General features: G+C 38.9%; 2 protein-coding genes across 2 annotated transcripts; both read left to right on the top strand.

The window, feature by feature from the left end:
- The first annotated feature begins 143 nt into the window (after positions 1-143).
- Positions 144-10,556, top strand: abcg4a (ATP-binding cassette, sub-family G (WHITE), member 4a). The gene is made up of 14 exons (XM_053331996.1): positions 144-372; positions 5,756-5,873; positions 6,037-6,169; positions 6,255-6,305; positions 6,621-6,766; positions 6,858-6,981; positions 7,202-7,316; positions 7,409-7,548; positions 8,718-8,816; positions 8,935-9,103; positions 9,199-9,299; positions 9,387-9,545; positions 10,055-10,173; positions 10,331-10,556. The coding sequence occupies exons 1-14, from the start codon at positions 144-146 to the stop codon at positions 10,554-10,556; spliced, it is 1,929 nt and encodes a 642-aa protein (XP_053187971.1).
- Positions 10,557-16,714: 6,158 nt separating this feature from the next.
- LOC128371630 (histone acetyltransferase KAT5) lies at positions 16,715-25,521 on the top strand. The gene is made up of 16 exons (XM_053331995.1): positions 16,715-16,744; positions 16,826-16,892; positions 18,080-18,148; positions 18,273-18,409; positions 18,672-18,740; positions 18,829-18,981; positions 19,543-19,716; positions 19,808-19,882; positions 21,261-21,326; positions 21,602-21,850; positions 21,944-22,033; positions 22,136-22,276; positions 22,400-22,493; positions 22,602-22,761; positions 22,863-22,944; positions 23,199-25,521. The coding sequence occupies exons 1-16, from the start codon at positions 16,715-16,717 to the stop codon at positions 23,331-23,333; spliced, it is 1,791 nt and encodes a 596-aa protein (XP_053187970.1). The 3' UTR covers positions 23,334-25,521.
- The last annotated feature ends 1,024 nt before the right edge of the window (positions 25,522-26,545 follow it).

Below are 26,545 nucleotides of genomic sequence, written 5' to 3'. Positions count from 1 at the left end.
AGGTTCTTCATGTATGAAAATGTATAAAACGAAGCAGGATTGATACAGAAACTGATACATCCTCCTCTCAAGCAAGAGAGTGGAAATAGCTTGAAAACAGGTTTGTAAAGTGACATGTCTGTGCTTCTGTGCAGCCTTTCAGCATGGCTGAGAGAACACTGGAGCAGGGCACGGTCAGCATCCCCATGGAGGAGACCAAACTCCCTGGTGTCGCGCCTCAGGAGGCACCCCTGCTCACCCATCTGAAGAAAGTGGAGAACCACATCACTGAGGCTCAGCGCTTCTCCCACCTCCCACGCCGCTCTGCTGTGGACCTGGAGTTCAATGAGCTCTCCTACACCATCCGCGAGGGTCCCTGGTGGAGGAGGAGAGGTACTACAAGCTGACTTCACATAGTAACCATGATGGATGAGAAAGCAAGCACCACCCATGACGATCAATAACTGGAGTGTAGAATTTTCAAGGGAGGCATTTAAAAGCTGTTGTGACATTTAAGAAAATATATTTTCCATCTATGTCTCTTTATTCGCTCTATTGTTCTGATACATGTAGCACGGCCAAGTCTCCCCCTACACACACACTCACACACACCCAGACTTCCACCATGTTGTAGCAGGCAGTATGCCTTTAAGCTTTGCTGCACTCAGCAGAGTTTAGACATAGTAAATAATTTACACTTGCAGGTTGGCACACTGCTTGCCTCCCCTTTTCCTGTGCTGTCTGACTATAGGCGGTGGCAGTGAGTCAGGCCCACGATTGATCCGCTCATGAAATATGTACAGCATTTAAACTCACCACCCTTATTAATGATGAGACTTTAAGTCTCCAACCTTTGGTCATATCTGCTTATCAACTGTACCACCCTCTGTAAAGTATTATGTATAGCTGATCTGTATATTTAGCAGGGTGGGGACCCTTTATTTACATTCTCCCATAGTATCCTTAAGAGAGACCGTGCATGATGCATTGCAGGTAGTCTTGTGCTATTTCCAGTCTTGTGTAATATGGATGTGCATTAAGAAAGTTTGATAGAGGAGTGTTTGTTGTTCCATTGTGAAACCCAAATGTACAGAGAGTATTCATGAGGAGGATCGTAGATGGAGGAACAGCGAGGGATTCTTGAGCAGCTGTCAATAAATCAGCTTTTGTCTGTGCATTGATGCACATGCTTCTCCTTTCTCATCACCACTGTCTCTTCGGGGGGACCCGACTTAGCTTATTAGGCTGATGATATGCAAACAAGGAAGTGTCTCAGCTATTCCTAATTAAGCGGTGCCTTTCATGAAGAGGCTCGCTTGCTGTTTTACTCTCTTCACGATCCCACTGAACCTCCTGTTGTATACACTACATGTATATGTACATGTAAGGCACATACTGTGCCTTATAAACACCTCTCCGCTTCTCCAATTAGTCTACCTCAGCCACTCACAGAAAATGATAAGCGACCTAACTTCATAAACACTGTGTTGCTTACCATGCTGTAGCTTATTCTGAGGGGCTTGTCGGTGTTTGTGTGTCACTTAACCAGATAAGCCCAGAGCTGATTCTCTGCAGTGCCTGTCTGCCTGATCAAAGCTGTAAAACAGGTGTAATCACACAGAGCTTCATTCTGTTGTTCTTCTGTGTGCTTTTGTTGTCAGTGATTATTCCTCCTTGAGAAAGAAAACACATCACTGCTGTTGAATTATATTCTAGTAGGGGAGAAAAAAGGATGATGCGCAGCATGAACCATGATCCTTGAATCCATGATGTCAGGCGTGATTTAATATGCTTTAGTCTTTGAGTCATCGACACATTATTTATGAGTAATTTCTAATCATTTCTGTGACGAACAGAGAGGGATTACCTGGAGAAGGATATGGATGATTTCACTTTGTTCCATGAATTAAATTCACAGGAAGATACTCTTAATGTAGAGTTTCTTCTTTTATTGGTTGAACAGTAAAAAGGGCTCAGAAAGGTTAGCTTATCTGTGACCTGCCCTCTGTCTGCATTTGTTATTGTAGGCTCTTCTTGGCGAGGGCAGCCATTTATCCCCGTTAGGATAAAGCTGCTGTGACCTGCTTTCATCTTGAGGGTGTTCTCCTCCCACAGGAGATAACTGGTGAAACACTATAGCTCAGCTGTGAAAGGGGAAAGACAGGAAGAGGGAGGGGAAAGCAGGAAGATGTTTACATGCCTGTAGGTGATTTCTACTCTGTCTTTTCTTATTTACTGCAAGTTGCTTCTCTGCAGCTGCATTGATTATTTGAATTTGTCAGAAGGAAGAGTGTTTCCATCATACAGACATAAAATCACATCATAAGCTATGTGCTGCTTTTAAAACATACGTAAATCTAAATGTATGACTGTGATGCAAAGTAATCTATATTGCATTTTATCATTTTTTGTACAGGATGGTTAGGAAAATTTATGATTAAGGTTTCATCAGATCTAAAAAACAATTATGTATCTGCAGCTCACAGTTGTGTTGATGCTGTCTTGTACTTGCTTATGTCACCCATTATCTACTCCATTGTGTATGTTCAGACAAGGGCAAGTTGAGAAATGCACTATGCATTTGTCATATAAAGATTGGTTGCACTAGATGTGACTTTGTTAAATATCCTCATGAGTTAGTTTAGAGGGTGGAAAATGTCATGCTTCATTTTGCTCCATTCTGTGTGTAGAATATCACAGCTTTGACAAATTCATTTCATAATTTGCCAACAGCTTAATAGACTTGTTCCTGCCTTTGAAGCCATTTACCATTTGCCATAATTGATTTAATTAACTTGAACTGAGTTGAGTTATGCAGGTTTATGTAGTTTAAATCTATTCACTTACTCATCATCATTAAATATCATGTGCACATGATTCATTTATCAAAATAAGTTATCACTTATAATGAGGGAAAGTAATTATAAGATGCATTTTTTTCACCCAACAGTGCAGCCACTGCCTGGAAGTTTGCATATAGATCAAGATAATACACTTGCATCTGAGAAAATTTAATGAAAGAGCCCATTTGTCAAAGATTTTTTTGTACAGAGAATTTAATGAAATAAGAAAAATAAGTTGAGACTGTGGTAAGAAAGCAAACCTTGATTAAAGCTGCAGGAAAGTAAACTATTATATTCCTGGAGTGTAAATTGAGTTGTCGTCTGTCTCATGGCTCCAAATTGAAGCATGTGATGACCCCCACCTCAACCATGACTCTTAATAATTTGTCTTGCAATTACTTTGAGATTACCTGTGAGACCAAGCTGAGAACACAGAGCGAATACTGTCACTCACTGTTAAATCAGTATGTCTTTTTGGTATCAGGAGCGGACAGTGAGGTTAGCTATATACTCTGTGGCTCCCATGAGACTGGGTGATCAAAATGTGCCTGCAGCCTCGTACAGATAAGACCCTTATTATGCATGACCTACAGCACCGGGTTAGATCATCAGTATGCACCACATGCCAAAGCAGGGCTGCCTCACTGACAGCAGGCTGCTCTGCTGTCTGAGTGGAGGCTGCCTGATGTAATAACACTTCGAGGGAGGAGGGGGCACTGCCATTAGGCTACTTTACTCATAGAGTGAGGGTTTAAGGGGGCTGACAGTTCTGCTGAGACCCTAATTACACAGCTCAAGACAGGAAGAAGCATCCCTGTAGACAATGAATAGATGGGTGAGATAAGGGAGACGGGTGACAAAACAGCAGGATATTTATCATCCTTTTTAACTCTCCATATCTGGAAGCTTTCAGAATCTGTCAGTTCTAAAACTGGCCGTTTTACTGTCTCCAGTGTGCTTTAAACATCACAAAGGTCAGGAAATGCGTCATTAAAGAACCAGAGCCATCTTCATCAGCAGGCCACAGCACTATAACCATTATTACAGAGAATAATGCCTTTAGTTTTTCTTTTGGCGCCACTGAGAGCGTACAGATATTAAATCTTTCTGTAGTCTTATTTCTTTTCAGGTTTTTTTTTTTTTACTTTTTCATCTCTGACAAGCAATTCCAGCTAACACTGAGTGACACCATGTCCCACATTTGTTTTGTTTTTAAATGGTGGTTGCATTCAGTGTAGCCTGGACAGGTAATTTATTTTTGATTTATGTGACAACACATTTCCTGGACCGCTTAAGGACCACCCTCGTGTTGTGTGTGTCGTGACATTGACTCAAAAATTAGATAGTATAGTTTAATTTAAATAAGGCCTGTTGACCATAATTTCCAAAACTATTTGTAAAATCTGTGAGAGATTGTTTCTGTATTATGTTTACAATAGGTACACGAAACATCAATGTTTGTGACTTAGCAATAAGATAATTAGCTGGGTATATTTTATGTAAGATTTTAGAGTGTACTTCTTTGACTTTTTTTGAGATACAGTACTTACTGTATAAGGCCAAAGCCTTGGTGAATATACATGTTATTACACTTTGTATCGGTTAATTCAATTCCATTCAACAGTAGTGAAAGCTGTGATATCTTGTTTTCACCATAACGTAAGAGGCTTTTCACAAGTTCCACTGCTAGCTCTGCAGATTCAGATTGAGCAGCCTGTGACTTCACCCAGCTGGAGTGAAATGAGGATGTGAGAAATAGCTGCATAACCAAGCAAATAAACAGTGCAGCACAGCTCAGTAAATTACAACCATAGTTTATCTTCTCACTGTCACAAGATTGAAGGTGTTGTAGTGAGTAGACTTATAATTGACCAGCAGGATGTAGAATTATCATAGGTTAATGCAAACTGATGGTAAAACATTAAATAATTTCATCAGTTGTTGTTCTTTTCATGAGCAGACATCCGTCCTTAACTCATTGCTTTCATATCAGGCTGTTTTGTGTTTTCTCCTTACAATTAATTTTTTTAATTAAGTAAATGGAAACTCAATACTCTATACAGGACTACACACTAATCATCCCTTGATAGTTGGTCTGACAAAACTTTTATACACTTACTATTTTGCTTTAGTGCTTATACATTCCCATACTTGCCAGCCTTGCTCTTTATTGAAGTTTACCAATTATTTTCCTCCTTATATCTATTTGACACACCTTGGTGCCATATGTTCAAAATTCAGCTGCACACTTGGATCACTTTACCCCAACCCCTTGTTTACAAGTCACTCCATAGTCTGGCACCTTCTTACTTATCTACCATTCTCCAACCTTACACACATTGTTGCACACTACGTTCCTCTGATGCCCATTTACTTATCACTCCCTCCTCCAGGTCCCGCACCATGGGTGACGGGGCTTTCAGTGTGGCAGGGTCTAATCTTTGGAACACTCTCCCTCAGGATACTCATCAGTACACATCGGTTGCTTCATTTGAATCACAATTGTGTGTGTGTGTGTGTGTGTGTGTGTGTGTGTGTATTGATCTATCCTATTATCGCTTGTTATTTTCTTTTTACATTGCTTGGTGTTTTGACTCACTCTGTAAAGTGCCCTTGGGTGTCTTGAAAGGCACTTTTAAATAAAATGTATTATTATTATCATTACTGTTACTGATTGTTGCTTGTGGGTTCAAAATATATTCAAGAAATACATATTTGTGGGCAATGAACATATATGTGTTTGCTGCTAACGGGCTAGAGTAGTCACTATAAATAAATGTATTAACACCAGTTTATCAATAAGGGCTCCAACATATAGACCCCCTTACATGTATCATAAAAAGATACATACAAACTTTGGACTTAAATGCCCAAGAAATAATTAAAGACCAATGACAGCAATATAAGTAATTGTTCTTTTCCATCTTTGTCAGGTTACAAAGCCCTCCTCAAATGCCTTTCTGGAAGTTTCAACAACAGAGAGCTGATTGGCATCATGGGGCCTTCTGGGGCCGGGAAATCCACCTTGATGAATATTCTGGCAGGGTACAGGTGAGACAAAGAGCTGTATGATGTTTTTGCAGATCCTTGAGCAGCTGGTGTATATATGCATACTTGACTTTTTGACTTCATTTAATGATATGTGTGCACAAACTAGCCTATATCCTGCTGAGAAAATGGTTGCAGGATCTATTAGTTTTCTGTTTGGAAACAGGCAGACGGGCATGAAGGGCCAAATCCTGGTGAACGGCCGACCGAGAGACCTGAGGACCTTCAGGAAGATGTCCTGCTACATCATGCAGGATGACATGCTACTGCCACACCTCACTACGAGGGAAGCCATGATGGTGAGGTGATCAGAAAAATAACTCCCATTCCTCACCAATGCCTAACGTCCAGTAATCAAATATTTTATTGTGTTCTGTGTTTTAGGTTTCTGCCAATCTGAAACTGAATGAGAGCGTGCAGGTCAAAAAAGAGCTTGTAAGTCTGAATATATTGATAGATTGTACATAAAGCATTAGTTGTCAGCTGTAGATAGGCAACATAATATATATAATGAAGACATTTTTTATTTATCACTGGACTTTCAGCATTGTTGCATCAGTGTGATGATGTACCTTTTTATTTAAGTAAGAAAATTACTAGAATTTCAAGAAGTACATCTACATCCAACATATATCAATATTGCAGTGAAGGTTATACATGATAGAAGAAAAGGAAGCACATTGTCGATCTCTGGTGTCAGTTCCTCACTTTCTTCCTCATGTATGACACTTTTGTCTGTTTGTGTGTAAGGTGGATGAGATCCTGACTGCTCTGGGTCTTCTGGACTGTGCTCAGACACGCACTAACTCTCTCTCCGGAGGCCAGTGTAAAAGACTGGCCATCGCCCTCGAGCTGGTCAACAATCCTCCTGTCATGTTCTTTGATGAGCCCACCAGGTATGATATCAATCACCTGGTTTGAGTCATTGTGATCTCAACATAAATCCAGACTGTTACTGCATCTGTGTTGCCTTGTTTCCCATCCCAGTGGCCTGGACAGCGCGTCCTGCTTCCAGGTCGTTTCCCTCATGAAGTCTCTGGCTCAGGGAGGACGGACCATCATCTGCACCATTCATCAGCCCAGTGCCAAGCTCTTTGAGATGTTTGATAAGGTATAACCTGAGTGCTTATAGTGCTGGACACTTCCAGCTTTCCATTAGCTGCTGCTCATACTGGGGCACTACAGGTTAGCATGATTCATTTTATCCAGCAGACGATCAGCGCTGTAGTCGATATCCATCCCTGTTTTGTCAGTTGTTCATATATTATTCAGAGAGTCAGTGTGTTGGAAACTATGTTGATTACTCTGTACCCATGTTGTTCCTCCACCAGCTGTACATCCTCAGTCAGGGTCAGTGCATATACAAGGGCACAGTCCCTTACCTCATCCCTTATCTGAAGAACCTGGGCCTCCACTGCCCGACGTACCACAATCCTGCTGATTTCAGTAAGTCCTGTGTCTCCTTGAGTACAACTGTATGTATACGTATATTTTTCCATACATTTGTTTTCACCAGCTTGTCCTATGTGTCCCTCCAGTCATTGAGGTGGCGTCAGGAGAGTACGGCGACTTGAATCCTGTGCTGTTTGAGGCAGTTCAGGGTGGACTGTGTTCTGAAGAGGGCAAAAAGAACTCCAGAGACAAGAACGACCCTTCCTGTCACTCTCAGTGTCACAGTGTGAGTAATGCTGGTCCTCTCACTTGTGTCACCACATTGTTTCTGTGTTATATTAACAGAAATCCTAGCTTCAAATCCTATAATAACAAAAAATGAAAGCCGCTTGAATGCAGAATGCTTGAAATGTCTGCTGTTATTCACTCCAAAGAATTGTTCGACAAGAGGAAATTACATTTGCTTTCATTAGTTTTCTTCAGTGGTTTCTGATGGATTAACTGCATTCATTAAACAATGAGCGATCTACTCTCTTAGATTAAATATGCAGGCAGATATGTCAACTCTGCAAAGCCACAGTGTGATATAAATGATAAATGTTCAACTTCTCCATAATAAACAAATTAAAATAAAGTAGTCTAGGTTGCTCTTATTTCAAGGTGGTTTCTTTTTTCACTTGAAGTATACTGGAGATCAAAAGTGCTCTATTTGAACCAGTAAAGGATAAACCCAATTTAACACACTGAATTTATATCCTGTTACCCTTTCATGTCCAAATGATTGCACATTTTCCCCAAACAGTTCTTCCTCTTCTCCAATCCATCAATTTGTCTCCTCATTTTACTCTCACTCTGTCCTTTTCTCAGCTTCAGAATTGTAAATGTAACCACCAAGAGCTCTCTGGTACACCACTAACCCTGTATTGTGAAGTTTTACTTTTACATGCCTTTAAACATTTTTTCATTTTATTGATTTTTCTCTGTGGCCATTTCTAACTTGTTTTGGGTGTTTCTGTGTAGCCATATGCATCAGCTAGCAATGCTAACCATAAACAACCAGGTTATATTTTTTTCTATTCCTCTTTTTCCTTTTTGATGACATGATTTAAGATATTATTGAACAGTATTAATGTTTTGTATTTACTTGTTAGCTTATACATCATTCATTACTCAGTGTGGTGCAGACACAGTGTGCATTCTGTGTTTAGAGGTTTTAATTCATTCAGGGACTAAAAGATTTGTTAAGGTATTGTTTGAATCACTGTCATAAACTCAAATTATACAAATAACAAATATATGAAAAACGAATTGAATACATTCAGACCCTTCTCTACTTCTCAGTTGATGATTTACTTGCAACATGATACAGGAGAGAGGTTAATTTCCTTTTTTGATCACGTCTTTCCCTTTATCTGTGTGTAACTTACACGTTGTCCCCACTGTCTCTCTCCACAGGATACAGGAACCCTTGAAAAGCATAGCTTTGCCACCAGTACATTCACACAGTTCTGCATCCTCTTCAAAAGAACCTTCATTACAATATGCAGGGACACGGTAAATAAAACATTGGACAAACTATTCCTGCTCAAATTTTAAGACAGATTCTGACAGGAAAGACATTAAATTCTATGTATCCATTAAGGGTTTTTTTGTGTCAATGTGTGTTTTGCAGGTGCTGACCCACCTCAGGGTGATGTCCCATCTGTGTATTGGAGTGCTGATTGGCCTGCTTTATCTCAAAATCGGAAACGATGCCAGCAAGGTCTTCAACAACACTGGTTTCCTCTTCTTCTCCATGCTATTCCTCATGTTTGCTGCCTTGATGCCCACTGTTCTAACCTGTAAGACACATAGTTTTGCAAAGGATTGGAAATATTTGCCTTGTTGTTTTTCTGGTTGATGCTGGAGGTCTCTTAATGCTGCTGTTGTTTCACAGTTCCTCTGGAGATGTCCGTGTTTATGAGGGAACATCTTAACTACTGGTACAGCCTCAAGGCCTACTACCTGGCCAAAACCATGGCTGATGTACCATTCCAGGTAGTGTTTCAATGATTTAAAACACAATAGATTGGACATGCATGCAGTATAGATCAAATTACAGACGCTAAAAAATCTCTTTCACAGGTGATTTGTCCAATCATTTACTGTAGTATAGTATACTGGATGACTGAACAGCCTCCAGAGGCAGGTCGCTACCTGCTTTTCATGGCCTTGTCCACATCCACAGCTCTAGTAGCCCAGTCGCTGGGTCTGCTTATAGGGGCTGCATCTACGTCTCTACAGGTAGGCACACCCGTATCTCTTAAAGGGGACATGCTTATTGTGATTTTCTGTTTAAAGTTGTATTTCTATGTTAAATGTGGTTAAAGATCCAACACTTGAGGGGATCATGTATAAAAAATAACCCTAACCCTCTGAAAATCAAAAGCCAAAGTCAAAAGCCTTCCTATTAAACAGATATCAGATGTCAGGCTGACCACTCACATTTTTTGGATTGGATTTTGGCTTGAATATGTATGGATATATTTGAGTTAAAGGAGCTAAAACAGCCTATTTCAGAAAGATGCCGAACTGAGGAGCTGCGTAAAGGGCCAGTATAAGATCAGTGGCAAGATTGATAACTGTAAAGTCTGGTTATTTATATCATGAAAAGATATTCCAGTAGAGCCTCAGGTTAAAAAAAATATAAACCTGTACATTTGCATGATGTATTCCCTTTAAGTATCTGTTGACAAAATATTTCATTGCGACAGTTTTTTTTTTTCAATAAATACGAATCATTTATTCAAAAGGTGGCAACCTTCGTGGGTCCAGTCACAGCCATACCTGTGCTCCTCTTCTCTGGCTTCTTTGTTAATTTTGACACCATTCCCAAATACCTACAATGGAGCTCTTATGTCTCCTATGTCAGGTACTGTAAGCTATTTTCTTTATATGAAAAATGTTCAATCACTTTTATTACAATTTTGCCAAATTTATTTTGGCCATTAGTCTTTATGGTCTGGCTTTCCCTCATATAAAATTGTTGAATGGGTTCATGACATTTGGTTAAAAATGTCTGCTTTCAGGTACGGCTTTGAAGGGGTGATACTCTCTATCTACGGAATGAACCGGTCCGAGCTGGAGTGTCCGGGTCTGGTGTGTAAGTTCCAAAAACCAGAGGAGGTCCTGCAGCTGCTAGATGTGGAGGATGCAAAGCTCTACGTGGACTTCATGGTTCTGGGGGTTTTCTTCCTGGTGCTCAGACTGGCCACTTACCTGGTCCTGCGCTACAAAGTCAAGTCAGAGCGTTAAGACATCCACAGGCAACCACTGATGGATGTGGACGCTAGTAAGCAAACATATAGCCTCTCCTTCTCTGTCTCTACTTCATATACATGTACAGACATACACAAATCCAGCACATAAAGTTATTGGGACGCTGTGCTGCCCATTACACAAACTGTACAGTAAAATATTATTTGAAATGGTTTGTTATCCATGAAAAGGGAAAGTTTAGACTATGGTGTCATTCCACCCCTCTGTCCATTATTAGTTGTCGTCCAGGTGATAGTATTTCTAAGATGACCATTACTGTGTACCTTCACCATAAATGAAAACAATACTCAACAAAGTTACAGAAAGCATGTTTATATAAACCAAGAAACTGAGATGAGTACTTTTTTGACTACTTCATGAAAGTACACCTGTGTTAATGGGGAGCGATAGTTGCCATATTGGGGCAGTTGCCCAAGTACTGGTTGCTTCTCAATCCAATGTCTACAAAGGTAATCCAAGATTCCCATTTGAAGCCCATTAGTTGATACTTATTGGATAGCACCCATCACAATGCTCAGATTTCAAGATGGATTCATTCTTATTGCCATCATGTAAGTGGAAACTATCGGTGCCAGAACTTTTGGCAGTCTCCCGCTCTCCTGTAGGATCGTCTCAACAGGTATCCTTACCAAGATGCAGAACACAAAGGCTTTTCTGTCTGGAATACAAACAAAACAAACCAATTGCAAGTAGATGACTTTTCTCTCTTTCCGTCTCCAGTGAAGATCATTTTCATGGCCATCATTGGCCAACCAGTGACAGCAGTACAAAGTTTAGACATGGATGAAGTGTTGATGACTTGCTCCTTATTGTTTCTGCCATAACTGAGGAAGCATTCAGTGAACGGGGAGAATTCTTGGGAGCAAAATGTGAAAGCAAGCATGGCTGCTTCCCGTTTCCAGCCTGATGTGGAAGACTGTCCTAATCACACTGGTTGCAAAGAGAAAATTATGTTTGAGGTGAAGTGCAATATCCTCTACTATGGTTTTAAAAGTGATGTTCGTCTAATCAGTGTCGCTCTTTTGACACAATTCTTTGAATTGCTTGTTTCCACTTGTTGTATGACTCTTTAGCTGCCTCTCCCTGAGCTACGAAAGGAAATATCCTTTTTCTCTCCTTCTCTTTCTCTCTGCTTTGCTGATGTCTGACAGATGTGTGTTGTCCAAAACAATGCTAGATACTTGAAATGCTGGCTGGGCAGTTTTTGTGCCTCTGAACTAGAATGATATGAGTTTCCTCTGCTTCAGTGCTCATTGTTTGCACATACACCTTATGTCAACGTACATGCTGGTTCTCTCTCTCTCTCTCTCTCTCTCTCTCTTTCTCTCTCTCTCTCTCTCTCTCTCTCTCTCTCTCTCTCTCTCTCTCTCTCTCTCTCTCTCTCTCTCTCTCTGTCTCTCTGTCTCTCTCTCTCTCTCTCACACACACACACACACACACACACACACACACACGCACCACACACATACACAAGAGAAAACACACACATTCACCCTTGGCAATGTTTAGAAGAGCCTCTCCTTGTCACAGGGCAATGCAAATATTTTCAAATAGACTTGCTATGAAATATTTCTTACTCAAACTATGCTACTTAGTAATCCTTATTATAATGCATAAAATAATGTGAGTATATAATCAATGATTGTACAGTGGATATGTTATGCTGTAAACAAATGTACATTTGCACTTTTCAATGTATGTTTATTATTTTTTATTTATTTGTATTTTATTTTATTTTTATATATCTATGTATGTGGCGAGTGCTGCTTGGAAGTATAACGGGAAAACAGCAACTGAATGTTGCATGTTTACTTTAGGAATGAAATTTATGAAATATTAAATTTCAGAGTAATTAATTTCCTCATCCAGATGTATGTATCCTGCCATGTCTGAGGAGATGCAAATCCTATGCTTTCTGCGGAACAATTTTTAGAATACCTGGACTCAAGCCTGGTATAGATTTAAAAATAATAATAAAAAAAAGACTCAGGAGTGAGAAGATGACGCAGACGTGTGTGAAATGCACGAGATGGAAGAAGCAAGGATAATGAACAAGAAGAGTCAACCAAATGTATTGTTATGTAGCTCATGGGCAGAAAATTTTGCAGCAGGGAAGGTTTGGATTCTGTCATTGATAGCAATAGTCAAAATTGTGATGTTTTATTGTTATACCTCCTGCTGCTGTGGCATCAGCATATGTTTTATATTAAGAACATGTTTTAGTCTTTTTGTTTTTATCAATTTTATTATGTGCAATAACCATCCGGGTATTGTAACTCTTTCAGACTAACTTCATAAAGGGAAAATGTGACAATGCAAGAAAAAAAAACTATTTCATCCTTTCATTTTAGTTATGTTTTTGTCACTTCTGTTCAGTTAAAGAGGCAAATTTGGTGTACATGTTTGATCTTAACAATTTAATTAGAGGGATGAAAGTGGAATAACCCTAGTAAAATGTACTGGATAAGTTAAAGCCAGTGGGTACATGTTGCTGTTTTAACATCAGACCCCACAAAGATAAATGGTTCTTATGTTAGTGCCAGAAAATGTGTAGCATAAAGGAGAAACATTGCATTAAGTCAGTTTTACCGCCAACACAGCAGATATGTGTTTTAACCTTGTCCGAATGATATTAAAAAGCCAGGAGCTGGTAGCAGACCTGCAGAAAAGAAACGACTTCATCCTGAGAACAAAGCAGGGATAATTAACAGTGTTGAAGTCATTAACCAGTCTAAGAAAGTCTCAGCCTGAAGTCCAAAGGCCCATGGTACCAAAGAGCAAAACAAATCATCCTTCCTCCACTGCAAATTATTTTGCTGTACTTCTGAGTGAGATGATGTTGTCCAATGTTCTCATTAGTGGGAGTTATTCCAGTTTTCTGAGAAGATCACTTGGACAAAAAGATTTTTCAACTCAGATTTAATCTTGACACACTTAACTTTGAAGATAGCTTACTTCCCTTCTAAAATCTATTTTTAATCCACCAAAAACTTTTGTTTCTTGAGATAACAGATACAATTTGGCTCCCGTGGAGATACTAAATAATTTATTATTAATCAAATGTAAGCAGTATTAAGGGTCTCTGAGAGGGTGGTATGCAGCAGATGAGCGCATGTTCAAATCAATAAAGACTACTTCACTTCATTTACACTTTTATTTATCATGTCACTATTTCACCTGTCTATCATAATAAGCAACCAGTCTTTATTGCACTCTATCATTGTGTGGAAAATATCAATATGCCGGCCATACCTGAAGAAAGCTTTGTCTGATTGAAAATTAGTGCTCGGAATGGAAGGCTGTTTTACACAGATTATTCTTTTTTTTGTCTGATATCATTTGTTTATCATTTACAGTCTAATATACATTTTCTCAACTCAAAAAAATGCAAGTTCTGTATACTGAACGCTGTTCTAAGGATTATAATAAAGATCATTTATAACCTTTGCCATGGCTCTGTGAGATGATTTCCTCAGACTGCTCTTAGGACACATTTTTTTCTTACAAAGCTTAGTCTACACTTATCTACACATCACCAATGAAGCCAATGGTGGTTGTGTGAAAAATGAAATTATTGAATATAACCGCATTTAGCTTATTCTCCGTTTAAATGTGCCTTGAGCAAAGGAAACACTGCTTTGACCTCACATGCTATCTATGTTTAAAAACATTTTTTGGGGTGTGTTTTGCTTGAATTATTCTTCTTAATATGCAACCTTCTCTCTTAAAACTAGTTTATTCTCAGACAGTCAGTGAGCTGCCATCAATGCATATTTCTTATTATAATATATACACATTGTGTATTTGTACACACACAAGCAGGCCGCATAACAGCCATTTTAACAACCGTCAGATGCAAAATACACAGTTTGGCTTGGCTTGTGTTTTTTGTCATCGATGTCTCACTTTATATATATATATAAAAAAAACTCTAACTTCAAACAACTTTGTTAAATCTAATCATTATCATAATTAAAGGTTAAATGAGTACAGACACAAAAACAGAATGAGTCAAGAATATTAGGTACTTCTTTTAAAATGAAAGATGAGTAAATAAATAAATATCATCAAGAACAAAAAAAATCAGCATGACTTTTACACTTTTATTCATATGTTAGCATAAAAGCACCATCTCCATGTTAATTGCCAGATAAGTAATGTGAGAAAACATAATGCATCAGAGAGACTGATTTAAGTGCTTCCACAAATATACACATGGCTTTTTTCTTTTAGTCATAACCTTCATTCATCACTACATGAGACATCTGAACAAAGAAAGGATAAAAAGGTCTACACTCACTCTGACAAATTGTGTAAATATAAGGTGAGAACAGATGACAAAAAAAAAAAAAAAGGAACTGAGAGTTTAACAAAGAGCTGGGTTCATTGTCTCCATCACAGTCACACTGTGTTCTACACTCACAGGGCCAACGTATAAAAGGACAGGGAGATAGAACGGGTCAGGATAGGAAACTAGATTTCAGATTTGGGCCTCGAGCTACTCCTTTTAATCTTTGCAAATAGAGTAGGTGAGAGAGAAAAAAAGAAAAAAATGAGGGTGTTGAAGCAGCAGGAGTAGGAGTCAGTGGGAAAGAATGAAAAGATCAAATGTAATGTATTACAGACCTTACACATAGTGTAATATGGTTTTCATGATTGTTACTCAGACTGAAATGCTATGTGGTTAATAAGGCAATAAATACACAGTATCTAAATCTCCATTTGGCTGATATTATCAATGAAACATTCATATAAAACTTGTTTATTTTTTCCCCTCAAGGCTAGACTAAGTTGTAGACAAGAGGGGCCCCTGCTGGAAAGAAATGGATTGTTCCTTGAATGTATATTGTGCTGACTATATCAGAACTATATCAGTCATATTTGCTTATCTTAAATATTTATATATCATGCTGTCTCTTTGCACTACTGTTTATGAGCATGAATATGTGAAAACTCATTTAATCAAGACATAATGGAGCCTGGTTTGATTTGGTCCACAATTGGTTGCAGCCAAACATGTTTTCTTTACTTATACCACTGTTAATACAACCTGAATCCAGCTGTGAAATCACACACAATGAAGATACTGAATGATACTTATTTCAAACTGGGCCACAAAACAAAACAGTAGTTACCTGAGCTAGGCTGGTGGTTTATGACTGCTGCATAGCAATCAAATGAACTTTATTTGGTATAGGGCTTTGCCTCAGCAACCTGAGACAGTTTGATGCATTCAGTTTCCAATCAGGTGGTGGTATAGCAACCCAGTCTGGGTTGGGTATAGCCATAGACTGTATGAAAGATGAAGCCAGTAAAGATAAAGCACTTGGCTCACTTTAAATTCAGCAAACTGAGAACAATGGAGCAGGTAACAACTATTTCACATGTGGTCTGTCCTCTAATGGGCTTTACTAGTGGTTGAACCAGAGGTGATGGATGTAAAGCATGGTTTGGCCCATGGTAGAGGACTGAGCACTGGTTCTCACTGTAAAAACACATCAACCTGTGCTGAGTGGAAAACTTGTGGAAATGGTAGTAGACAACACTCCCACTAGCAATTGAGATTTAGAGAACACGGCACCAGAACACTTATATACCCACAGTACGTACAAATTATACACATCTAGGCTATTTAAGTTTAAAATACAAAATGTGCAATACATTTCACTCTTTTTTGTTTTGTTTTTGACATTTACCAAATATCAGCCCTCCTTGCACTCTTCCCTTCTTTATACTGTTTGTATCCTATTTACAGTTCACAGAAGCAATTTCACCTGTATAGTTAAGCTATGTATTGTTTATATTTCTGATTGTTGTGTTTTCATTTTATGTAAGTATATTGAGAGGCACTGAGCCAGAGTCAAAATCCGCACAACATACCTTGGCCAATAAAGATGATTCTGATTAGGATTTAGTTTTTTTAACCAGAAACATGGAGTACATAATATGTTCAGGGATGTATTGTTTAAGTTTAGATGGCTCACCTACCTCTTAAAAAAATACTCCCCGTTTTTTTCCGGGTTCGTTTCTAGGTTATTTTACCATTTTCCGGTCCTCGGATTATCATCTTGCTTTCTGTGTCGTCTTTGGTTGGACCGGCATTTTCCCACAACACCCTGCTCCTGCTCTCACAGATGACGAAAATGGCGGACAGCGCATCATCGGTAGGTCTCCGATAATATGTTATTTTTATTTTGGAGACATTGACTCGTTTGAGGATGTAAATTAACCCATGTTTCCGACAGGTCGAAATTGTGGAGGGCTGTCGCCTCCCCGTTCTTCGCAAAAACCAAGAACACGAGGACGAATGGCGTAAGTATTGTCCGGTTGTTTTTTCCCCATGCTAGGCGAGCTAATGCTAAGTGTCGAGCCTCAGCTGTTGTTAACAAACGCCTCGGCCTCCGGTTAAAGCACTGTAAACAACACAACAACACTCACAGGACACTCGGAGCTCTACTGTGTTAACCTGTGTGGTTTAAATACTTCCCAAAACACTGTTTTGATGCTAACTAACCAGCTCGCAAAGACATATATTTTTTAAAATATATATATTTTATTGGGATAAACCAGTGGAAATCGATCTGTCATTAGGCAGAGGTTTACAAATGTGAAACTGGATTTTTCAAGTTTAATGGCTGTTTGGATGGAAGCTGTCATTCAGTTTCAAAAAGTTATTATTCAGCTTAACAAAGCTCACTGGGACATTATTACTACTCTAACACCTCAGCACAAATACATATATTTTTGACATGCGTTACCTCACACCCAAATAGGTTTTGTGCAGTCGGTCTCAAACTTTTTGATTCTTTATTGGCCAATATCCAATGTCAGTGTACTTACACCTTATAACAACATAACAATCTTTAGCAATACAAGTAGTGTAAATAAGTGAATAGTTGTGATGTGCTAAATATTGAATATTAAAAAGTGATTATTACATGACATTATAAACATATAGTAGGTGGTTTTGTATAGTGTCTACAGACTGTTCAAACATACAATAATCAATACATTGTATTGTACATTTTGTGATTAAGACTTATAAATAAATCTGTCTAATCTGTAGGTGTAGTGGGCATTATGGTGTTATTAATATTAACTCCTAAATCACAGCAAAACAGTTCCTCACTGTCTGAGAAATGAGAAGATGACATCTATTCATATTAGAATAGTTTTGATAACTTAAAATTTAGGGGATAAAAACAGAAAAATGTGTAGGTAATATTTAGCATATATATGTTTGTTTGTTTTTTGCTTGTTATTTTTTCATCACATGTAGAGATGATACAGTTAGTTGATGATTAGTCAACCAAAAGGAATTTAATAGGTAATTTAATCAGAAATGCCAAATAGTTGATGGTTCTTGGCTCTCTTGTGATTTGGTGATAAATCTGCAGCATGTCTGAAGATATTTTATTGACAATCCATAATAATAATTTTGATAATTTGAATAAGGTTTCATTGTAAGTTTTAATTGGACTTTTCTACTTTTCTTACAGCTTTGGCTGAAATTCTCAGTGTAAAGGAAGTGTCTTCGAGAAAGCTCTTCTATGTTCACTATATTGACTGTGAGTATAAGTTGTGTGACAACTTGTTTTTATTTCTTGGATATACCTGTTATAGTCTCTTTGTAGGGTGAATTGCATAACACTGAAAGATCACAAAAAAACGTGTTCCTGTTTGTGTTAAAAGTCAACAAGCGGCTGGATGAGTGGGTCACAGCGGACAGGCTGGACATGAAAAAGCTTCAGTTCCCTAAGAAAGAAGCTAAAACACCCACCAAGAATGGTCTTTCAGGCTCCCGTCCCAGTTCTCCAGAGAGAGAAGTGGTAAGTGTGTATTTACATACGACACCACCCAATGTTTATCTCAGGCCCTCAAACATTAACACAACATGCTCAGTTTTTTTTATTACTTAATACTTAATTCGGATTCCAATGACTGCCACAGAAACTGTTCATTTGTAATGTTGTGTTAATTATGAAAGACATTAGTTAGACTGTGTGTACACTGAATACCTGAGTATTAACCTGAGGGTTAACATTAATGTTGGTTAATCCCCTTCTTTCCCTTCCTTTCTGTTCAATTCAGAGGAAGAGTCTAGATCTCAACGTACCATCTGCCACAGCTCCCTCCAGAGGCAAAACCCTCCCCACACCGGTACAACTTGAATTTACCCATTCTAGAGAGCCATCAGTGAGAACTTGTTTACTCCTGGTGTTAACATGTGTCTTGTGTGTTCATGTAGCTATCAGGCCATGCTGAACTGCATGGAAATCCCGAAATAAACAACCAAGATACTAAAAAGGAAGAAGAGCCAGTCGTGCAGATCACATCCAAATGTATGACAGGTGTATGCACTGGTCTTGTAAAGCCACATTTCCTCTTCAAATCTCTCAAGGTACCCGGCATGCTCTGTCTATGTTGTTTCTCTTATAGTGCTGTAAATGGATTCTTCTATGATTCACACAATCTGCATCAAATTAAATGTTTGTAAAAATGACATGTACTGAAGAAGATAACATACATGGCAAAATGATAAGTTTTAATGGAGGGTAAGGCTTTAAGTTACATCTTACTCCTCAGACAAATTTTAGTTTGATGATAACCCAGTGCAGTTTCAGCTGATCTGTGTCTGTCGCATTTTAATACCAGGTTTAAATCAGGTATAATTTGCAAAGGACTAGTAAATATGCTTGATTTAGTATGCTGTGGTGACTAAACAGACACAGTCTCAGCTCATATCAGTGAACAAACTGCAGGTTATACACCTTGATTTGAACAGGAACAGGAATACCCATCTTTTAGTCTTTACATGGGTTTGAATTTTGCTAATTTGAACTGATGCCTCTGGCCTGACTAACAAAAAAAAATCTTGTTTGTAAATTAAAATGATCATTCAGTTAAGTGTTGTCTGTGCTGATTTTCAAGCCAAATGTGCAACACCGTTTGTTCACTGCAGAAGAGGAAAGTCGAGCCCGTCCCCGTGGCGACTCAGGTACCCCCGGCGCCCCCCGTGCCCTCCCTGCCAAGCTCAGCTGAAGCCTCTCAGGCGTCTGTTTTCCCTGCTGTCAGAGAGACCAACAACACCTTTAAATCCCGCGAAGACCACGAGCAGCTCTCCTCCCTCACAACAGTAAAATAAATCTTGTGGGATTTTTCAATGTTTCAGTTGTAATTATTAATCATTAGCTATTTCATAACCTCTTGTTTCTTTGTAACGATAGAACGGCACTGCACGCCGGCTCGTCCCCTCTCAGCCCGGGAGGAAGAGGAAAGCTAATTGTGGGGCCGCAGATGAGGTATGTAACATGTATTTCAACTTTACAGTTTACAGAAGGCTTATTATTTCCTAATTACAAATGTATTTCTTATGTGATTCTCTGCTTGTTTTTATTTTGTAGATGTATGATAGTATTTTGTTCACTTTGAGCTTTGTCGAAAAACAACATACATATTATAATTACATATTTTAGAGTTTTGTATTCTGACCCATATGTCTGCAAAGCTAGTTATGATACTATTAATGCAGGCAATATCTGTGGTTGTTTTGGCTTTTAATTTTTGTACAGATAATGAGGACATATACACACTGTTTAGTGATTAAGGTAACTTGAAACCTGCAGTGTGGAACTTTTACATATAAATGAATGTCCGATACATTCAAGCCCTTGCCAAATTAGTTCACACAGTGCTGATTAAGTCTCTTACTGCTAAGTAAATCTCCGTAATTCACAAGCAGCTAACTTAACCTCTTAATGCACGCTGTTCAGTCTACGGGACGGGACGGATGTTAGGAAGTAGCCACACGGTCTTCTGAATGTTTTAAACACCAACCCTTAAACATATATGCTCATGCCGTACATTGTTGGAAAGCTTAGATTGTTCTGATTCATTCAAGACCACTCACGACTTATATGGTTGCTCACAGCCGTAATAGTATTAGCGATTAGCTCGGCTAGCCACTCAGCTAAGTGAGAACAGCTATAATGCCTACATACCTTCAAAGTCTTCCCTTTATCCACAACGTTTATCTTATGACTCAGAACTTTTTGTACAGGTCGGCAAGTATCCATTCTGCTGAAATATGAAATCCGTTTCCATAAAACCGGAATACTTTCCTCAATATGTCCATGTATTTAGTCCAACACGTAATGTAATAACACAAATAACAAACCATACACGGTCCGTTTACGTCATTTCCTGACCTGCACGTCCATCTCAGAGTACACGTGACTAGATGTTTACAACCGTGAGCCTCTTCTGCTTCTGACGACACCACACACAAGCAGTGATGGGAATAACGCCGTTTAAATAAAATCACACAGACACTTTTACAAGAATCCTGAGTGTTTCCTTTCCAATGATACCAGACACATCTCTGAGTCTCAAACTATGTGGGATCTGTGCTGCTCACAACTTGGGCATGTCGTTTAGGCTAACAACATAAAATTTAGGGGCGTGTATTAAGAGGTTAAGTGATGAATGATTTATTTATGCAACTTCTAAACTTTCCAGATCTTATCAGACAGAATGGATCCAAATCTGATCATTTTTAGCTTGTTTCTACGTATGTTTGCAGATAGTTTGCAGTTTGTCATGGTGTTTAATGCAATACAAATCACCTTATTTCCCTCTTTAGTTTCCAAAAGCCTGTGTTTTTGTGTCTTTTTCTGCTAGATGATAAAGGTTTTGCAGTATAACAAGCCTCAAAGTGCCAGTGTCTTTCTACCACCACCACCAGAGGTCTGTTTTATTTCTATTATTGCCCATTGATTGTGTTTTGCTGTCCAAATTCAGCTGTGCCTTAGTGGGTCCTATAGAACAGACCCAAGTTTAGTCCTTCTGGTACCACCACTGTGATTATACATGTTACTTAAAGAAATCTAAATGTGTAAACATTTTAAAACTACATTTGCTCTATTTGATCAAACAGATTTTTGTTTTACTTGAAAATACCTGCAGCAAACATGCAGTGAAACCAGAAGAACAATGCTTGTGTCCACACTGTTCACTACCAGGATTCCCAGGACAGTTCGGATGGCATCCCGTCTGCACCCCGCATGACAGGCAGTCTGGTGTCCGACCGCAGCCATGACGACATCGTCACCCGAATGAAAAATATAGAGTGCATAGAGCTAGGACGTCACAGATTGAAGCCCTGGTACTTCTCGCCGTACCCACAGGAACTCACCACACTGCCCATTCTCTACCTCTGCGAATTCTGCCTCAAGTACCTCAAAAGTCTCAAGTGTCTACAGAGGCATTTGGTAAGAACAATCACTGGAATGTCACCTTAAGCTTTCAATGTATTGCTTCTCACCTTCATGCTGATTGCTCTCATCCTCTTGCTTCTCTAACAGACGAAATGTAATCTGAGACATCCTCCAGGCAACGAGATCTACCGCAAAGGAACAATCTCGTTCTTTGAGATTGACGGCAGGAAAAACAAAGTTAGTGATTGGATTTATCTCCTAATCATCTCCTTTTCAACATTGTTTAAAACATTCCTTGCTTTTGTTTTTGATTAATGTATGTCTGTCTATTTATTACAGACTTATTCCCAGAACCTGTGCTTACTTGCAAAGTGTTTCCTGGACCACAAAACCTTGTATTACGACACAGACCCTTTCCTCTTCTACGTAATGACTGAGTATGACTCCAAAGGCTTCCACATAGTGGGCTACTTCTCTAAGGTACACAAATTATTCAAAGCAGTTTAAGTAACTGGTAGAGTGTGTTTATGTTACAGCTTGGAAACTCCTTTATTTAATAAAGGGACCCCAAAATGACACGTTACTTTTATTTTCTGTGTACAGGAAAAAGAGTCAACTGAAGATTATAACGTAGCCTGCATCCTGACTTTGCCTCCATACCAGCGGAGAGGATACGGCAAACTGCTCATTGAGTTCAGTAAGTGAAGATTTGGAATCAGTTCAGTAAATATCTGTATATTTGAATGTTTTTGGCATTTTCTGTATTCCCCTCGTGTGCATCATCTGGCTGGTTTGTGTTTGTCAGGTTACGAGCTGTCCAAAGTCGAAGGGAAGACAGGCACACCTGAGAAGCCACTTTCTGACCTTGGTCTTTTGTCCTATCGCTCCTACTGGTCCCAGACCATCTTGGAAATTCTTATGGACCTTAAACCTGACAATGGAGAGAGGCCGCAGATCACCATCAAGTATGTTACTGTTGTAATTTTGTCTTTTATTGTTCCAAGAATAAAAGCTAATGTTTGGTTCCCTTTTTTCCACTTGACACTTCTTTTTTTTCCACCTCCAGTGAGATCAGTGAGATCACAAGTGTAAAGAAAGAAGATGTCATTTCAACACTTCAGTACCTCAACCTCATCAACTATTACAAGGTGAGAGAACACTGCATCCCATTTCTTTCTGATTTCGCCTTCATATGCAACATGATGGTGTATCTCAACAAGTTAGCTGTTTAAATTGTGATTAGCCATCCCACTCTGCCTCACAGTGCAGACTTTTTTTTATCACTGCACTTGACCATTTAGCTGTTAGCTTCTGAAAGGCCAAAAAAATGTCCCTAGTGCTATGCAGTAGAGGCTGTGAAGTGACGTTTTTATTTTTTGACTGTTTTCTTTCCTGAATCTAGGGTCAGTACATCTTGACTCTTTCAGAGGACATTGTTGACGGGCATGAAAGAGCGATGCAGAAGAGACACTTGCGCATAGATCCAAAATGCCTTCACTTCACACCTAAGGACTGGAGCAAGAGGGGCAAGTGGTAGAACCCCACAGCCTGGGTCACTGAACGCTCTCCCCAATGAACCTGAAGAAAACTGTTGATCAGATCAAGGTGTTCGGTCTCATCGAGAGCCTCGATACAGAAACCTTTTTGGACCCAGGACGTCTCTTCAGATAAAAAAAACAGTGAACATACATTGTCACTTGAGATGCATACGATTTTATTGTGAATATTAATTATATTATTGTGAATTTAAACAACGGTCAAACTTGGGGACAAACGAGTGAGAGATGAACAGTGACACAGGCAAAAAATCCAACACACCCTCTGTTGTGTAAAGATCCTGTTGATAACCGAAACAGTGTGTTTAAAAGTGGGACATTGTGTTTGTTTAATAGTGTAAATGAAAGTCTTAATTGGCAGACATACTGGCCACCTCATGAAGGTGAATGATAAGGTTGTTGATGATAATTCCAGGTTTTTACAGTGACTTGCTTCATCTGTTGTTGAGTCCACATAATGTAAAGCCCCAAGTGGATTTCTTTTCCTTAAATGCAGCAGTGAAATATTTTTAATTTATTTTTGGCCAACACAAAGATAAGTGTGTTTCTTGTCTACATTCTTTGAATCTGCCACATAAAGAAGTAGAGCTAAAATGTTGTCATCAACCTTAATATTTATGTATCCCAAAGTTTTGTTTATCAATGTAGTTCAACAAAATTCCTTGTTTGACTCCAGAAATGTCACCTAAGCTCCTCATACTAGTGATATAAAGGAAACTTTAGTTGATGGAAATGGACTTTAAACATTAAACACACTACTAATATCTGAGCAGCACTCCAAAATTTTGTTAGCACTTTTACCTTGAATAGTAATTTTATACAAAGGGCGTAGGCTTCAAAACATCTTTCAAATGCCTCTGATGTTTTTTTATTAAACGTAATGTGCATACAGGGAAAAAGTACAAGAAATCACTCTTCAGACCTGTTTCAGGAGTAACAAACAGACGGGTGACAAATTAAAAAGCGACATGGTGTCTTAGTAAGGTGTTGGGCCACCATGGGCTGCCAGCTTATCACTGGAGGGATGGACACCATTCTTCCAAAGGATATTCCCTCATTTGGTGTTTTAATGATGGTGGTGGAGAGCTCTGTCAACATATCGATCCAAAATCTTCCATAGCTGTTGCATTGTGTTAAGATCTGGTGACCTTGAAGGCCATATATGATTCACACAATTTTTGTACTCATCAAATCACTCAGTGACCTCTTGTGCTTCATGGGTCGGGGTACTCTCATCCTGAAAAAGACCACTCCCATCAGGATAGAAATGTGTCATCATAGGATAAAAGGTGATTACTCAGAACAACTTCATATTGATTTGCAGTGACTCTAGAGGACATGCAGGCGAAATGTCCCCTAGGGGTCACGCATTTAGACCTGTACTGGTTTTTCCTTTAATTTGTCACTCATCTGTATCTGCTCATTTAAATTCTCATCTCAACACACAGATGGTAATTTTCATTCTCTTTGAGTGCCTGAGTCTTTGCCCTCTCCTCATGAGTGTCTCCACTAACGGGGAGAGCAGAACTGTACTCATAATTCCCCGCTGTAGGCTTTCTGTTGTTTTCAGTGTCAGCTACATAATCCAGTATGACTCACTTGTAAAAGTGGATTCCAATCATCAGAACAGTTGAGATTTGTACAAAAATACACAACTGGACATCCAGACCTGTAGTTAAAATGTTGCTTTTCAGAGCCAACACACTCCATGAATCTTTTACAATAGCAGTCCCTCTTTTTGTTTCCTCATATTTAAATAGTAATAAATGGTATTTATACTTGATCATGCTGGTAAATTTTTCTTTTTCCCCAGATAATGTCCTGTCAGGATCATCTGTACACATTGTGCACTGAGACAAATCAACTCCTCTGGTTAAACATATGTTCCCTGTAACTGTACATACTGAACTTGATTGTAAAAAAAAATGCTTTGAAGACAGAAGCCATGTTGAACTCTTAGAATAATGTAAATTTGTGTACAGTTGTCTTTAGTTCATTTTTTTCATAATGTAAACTAACTGCACAATATTAATAGAAAAAGAAAAAAAGTGATCTTTCAGTTTGTGTTTTATGTTTACATGTTGCAAAAGGCCGTTGACTTTACTCTGTTGAAATGATTCCGTATATCTTTAAGTGAAACACAGTTGAGAGTATGATTTGAACGTTTGATATGAGACGCTTGTTGAATTGATAAAAAAAAATCTTAAAAACTTTAAGAGTGTCTTTTAATGTGAATATATTACCTTTTCGTCTTCAGTGCGCTGTCTTAGAATTGGCAGCAAGACTTAAACAAAGCTTAATGTCATTTATTAAAACATGGTAATTAATAGATATGTAGACAGGCTTGTTAAAATTAAAAAGTAAAAAAAACTAAAAGGTCAAAAACAAATGAAAGGAAACAGTATAATACAATTAACATGCAATATAGACACCAGTCATACCCTGGTCATACCATGCATCATGCTGGTAATATATCCGCTGTGTAGTAGCCACCAGGGGGCAGCATTATGAATCTTAGCCACCCCCGCCCCCTCCCCCTTCCTCTACTCCACCGTGTGCAAAATTGCATTACTAAAGTTCAAACCGCAGGCTAAATTTAGGAAAGGGAGAAGGGAGCTTGCTGAAAGGGAAATGTAATAACGCAACCTGACCATTGTAATTGTATTACAGCTGGAGAGACTGAGTCAGTTTGGACAACAAATGGGTACCTGGAGTGTATCACATTTCTCCACCCAAGCTCCAGGTACAAATATTAAACAACTGCAGTAGATATAACTAAGAATATGATCCTAACCTGAGCAAGTAGCCTAAAGTCGAAAATGCAGGAGTAACATAATTGTACTTCCCTTTCATGACTGCTGCTGACCCTCACTGCTAAAGAAAGGTATGATAAGAATCACATATAGCCTACTAGTTGTGTAAGTGTGTACTGCTTTTTCCATTTCTGTAAGTAAGCTATTATAATTCCTCCTCTGTGAGATGTGGTTGTGCTGCAGCTCTGGTGAAGCCTCTCTCAACATCACATCACACCCATTTTGTTTCTGCACCTGGCACATCCACACCAGTACCCATGAGGACAGAGGAATTTCACACTAATCTAACGTTAATATCCGAGCTGTATCACTCATCCTGACCTCCAGAACATTTCCTCCTCATCCTGATTGCTGCATGCTGGCACTTTCTGTATTATCTG

Source organism: Scomber japonicus, chromosome 13, assembly GCF_027409825.1.
Source record: "Scomber japonicus isolate fScoJap1 chromosome 13, fScoJap1.pri, whole genome shotgun sequence".
In the NCBI taxonomy this organism is placed as follows: Eukaryota; Metazoa; Chordata; class Actinopteri; order Scombriformes; family Scombridae; genus Scomber; species Scomber japonicus.
This window is presented reverse-complemented; position numbering and strand designations above follow the sequence as displayed.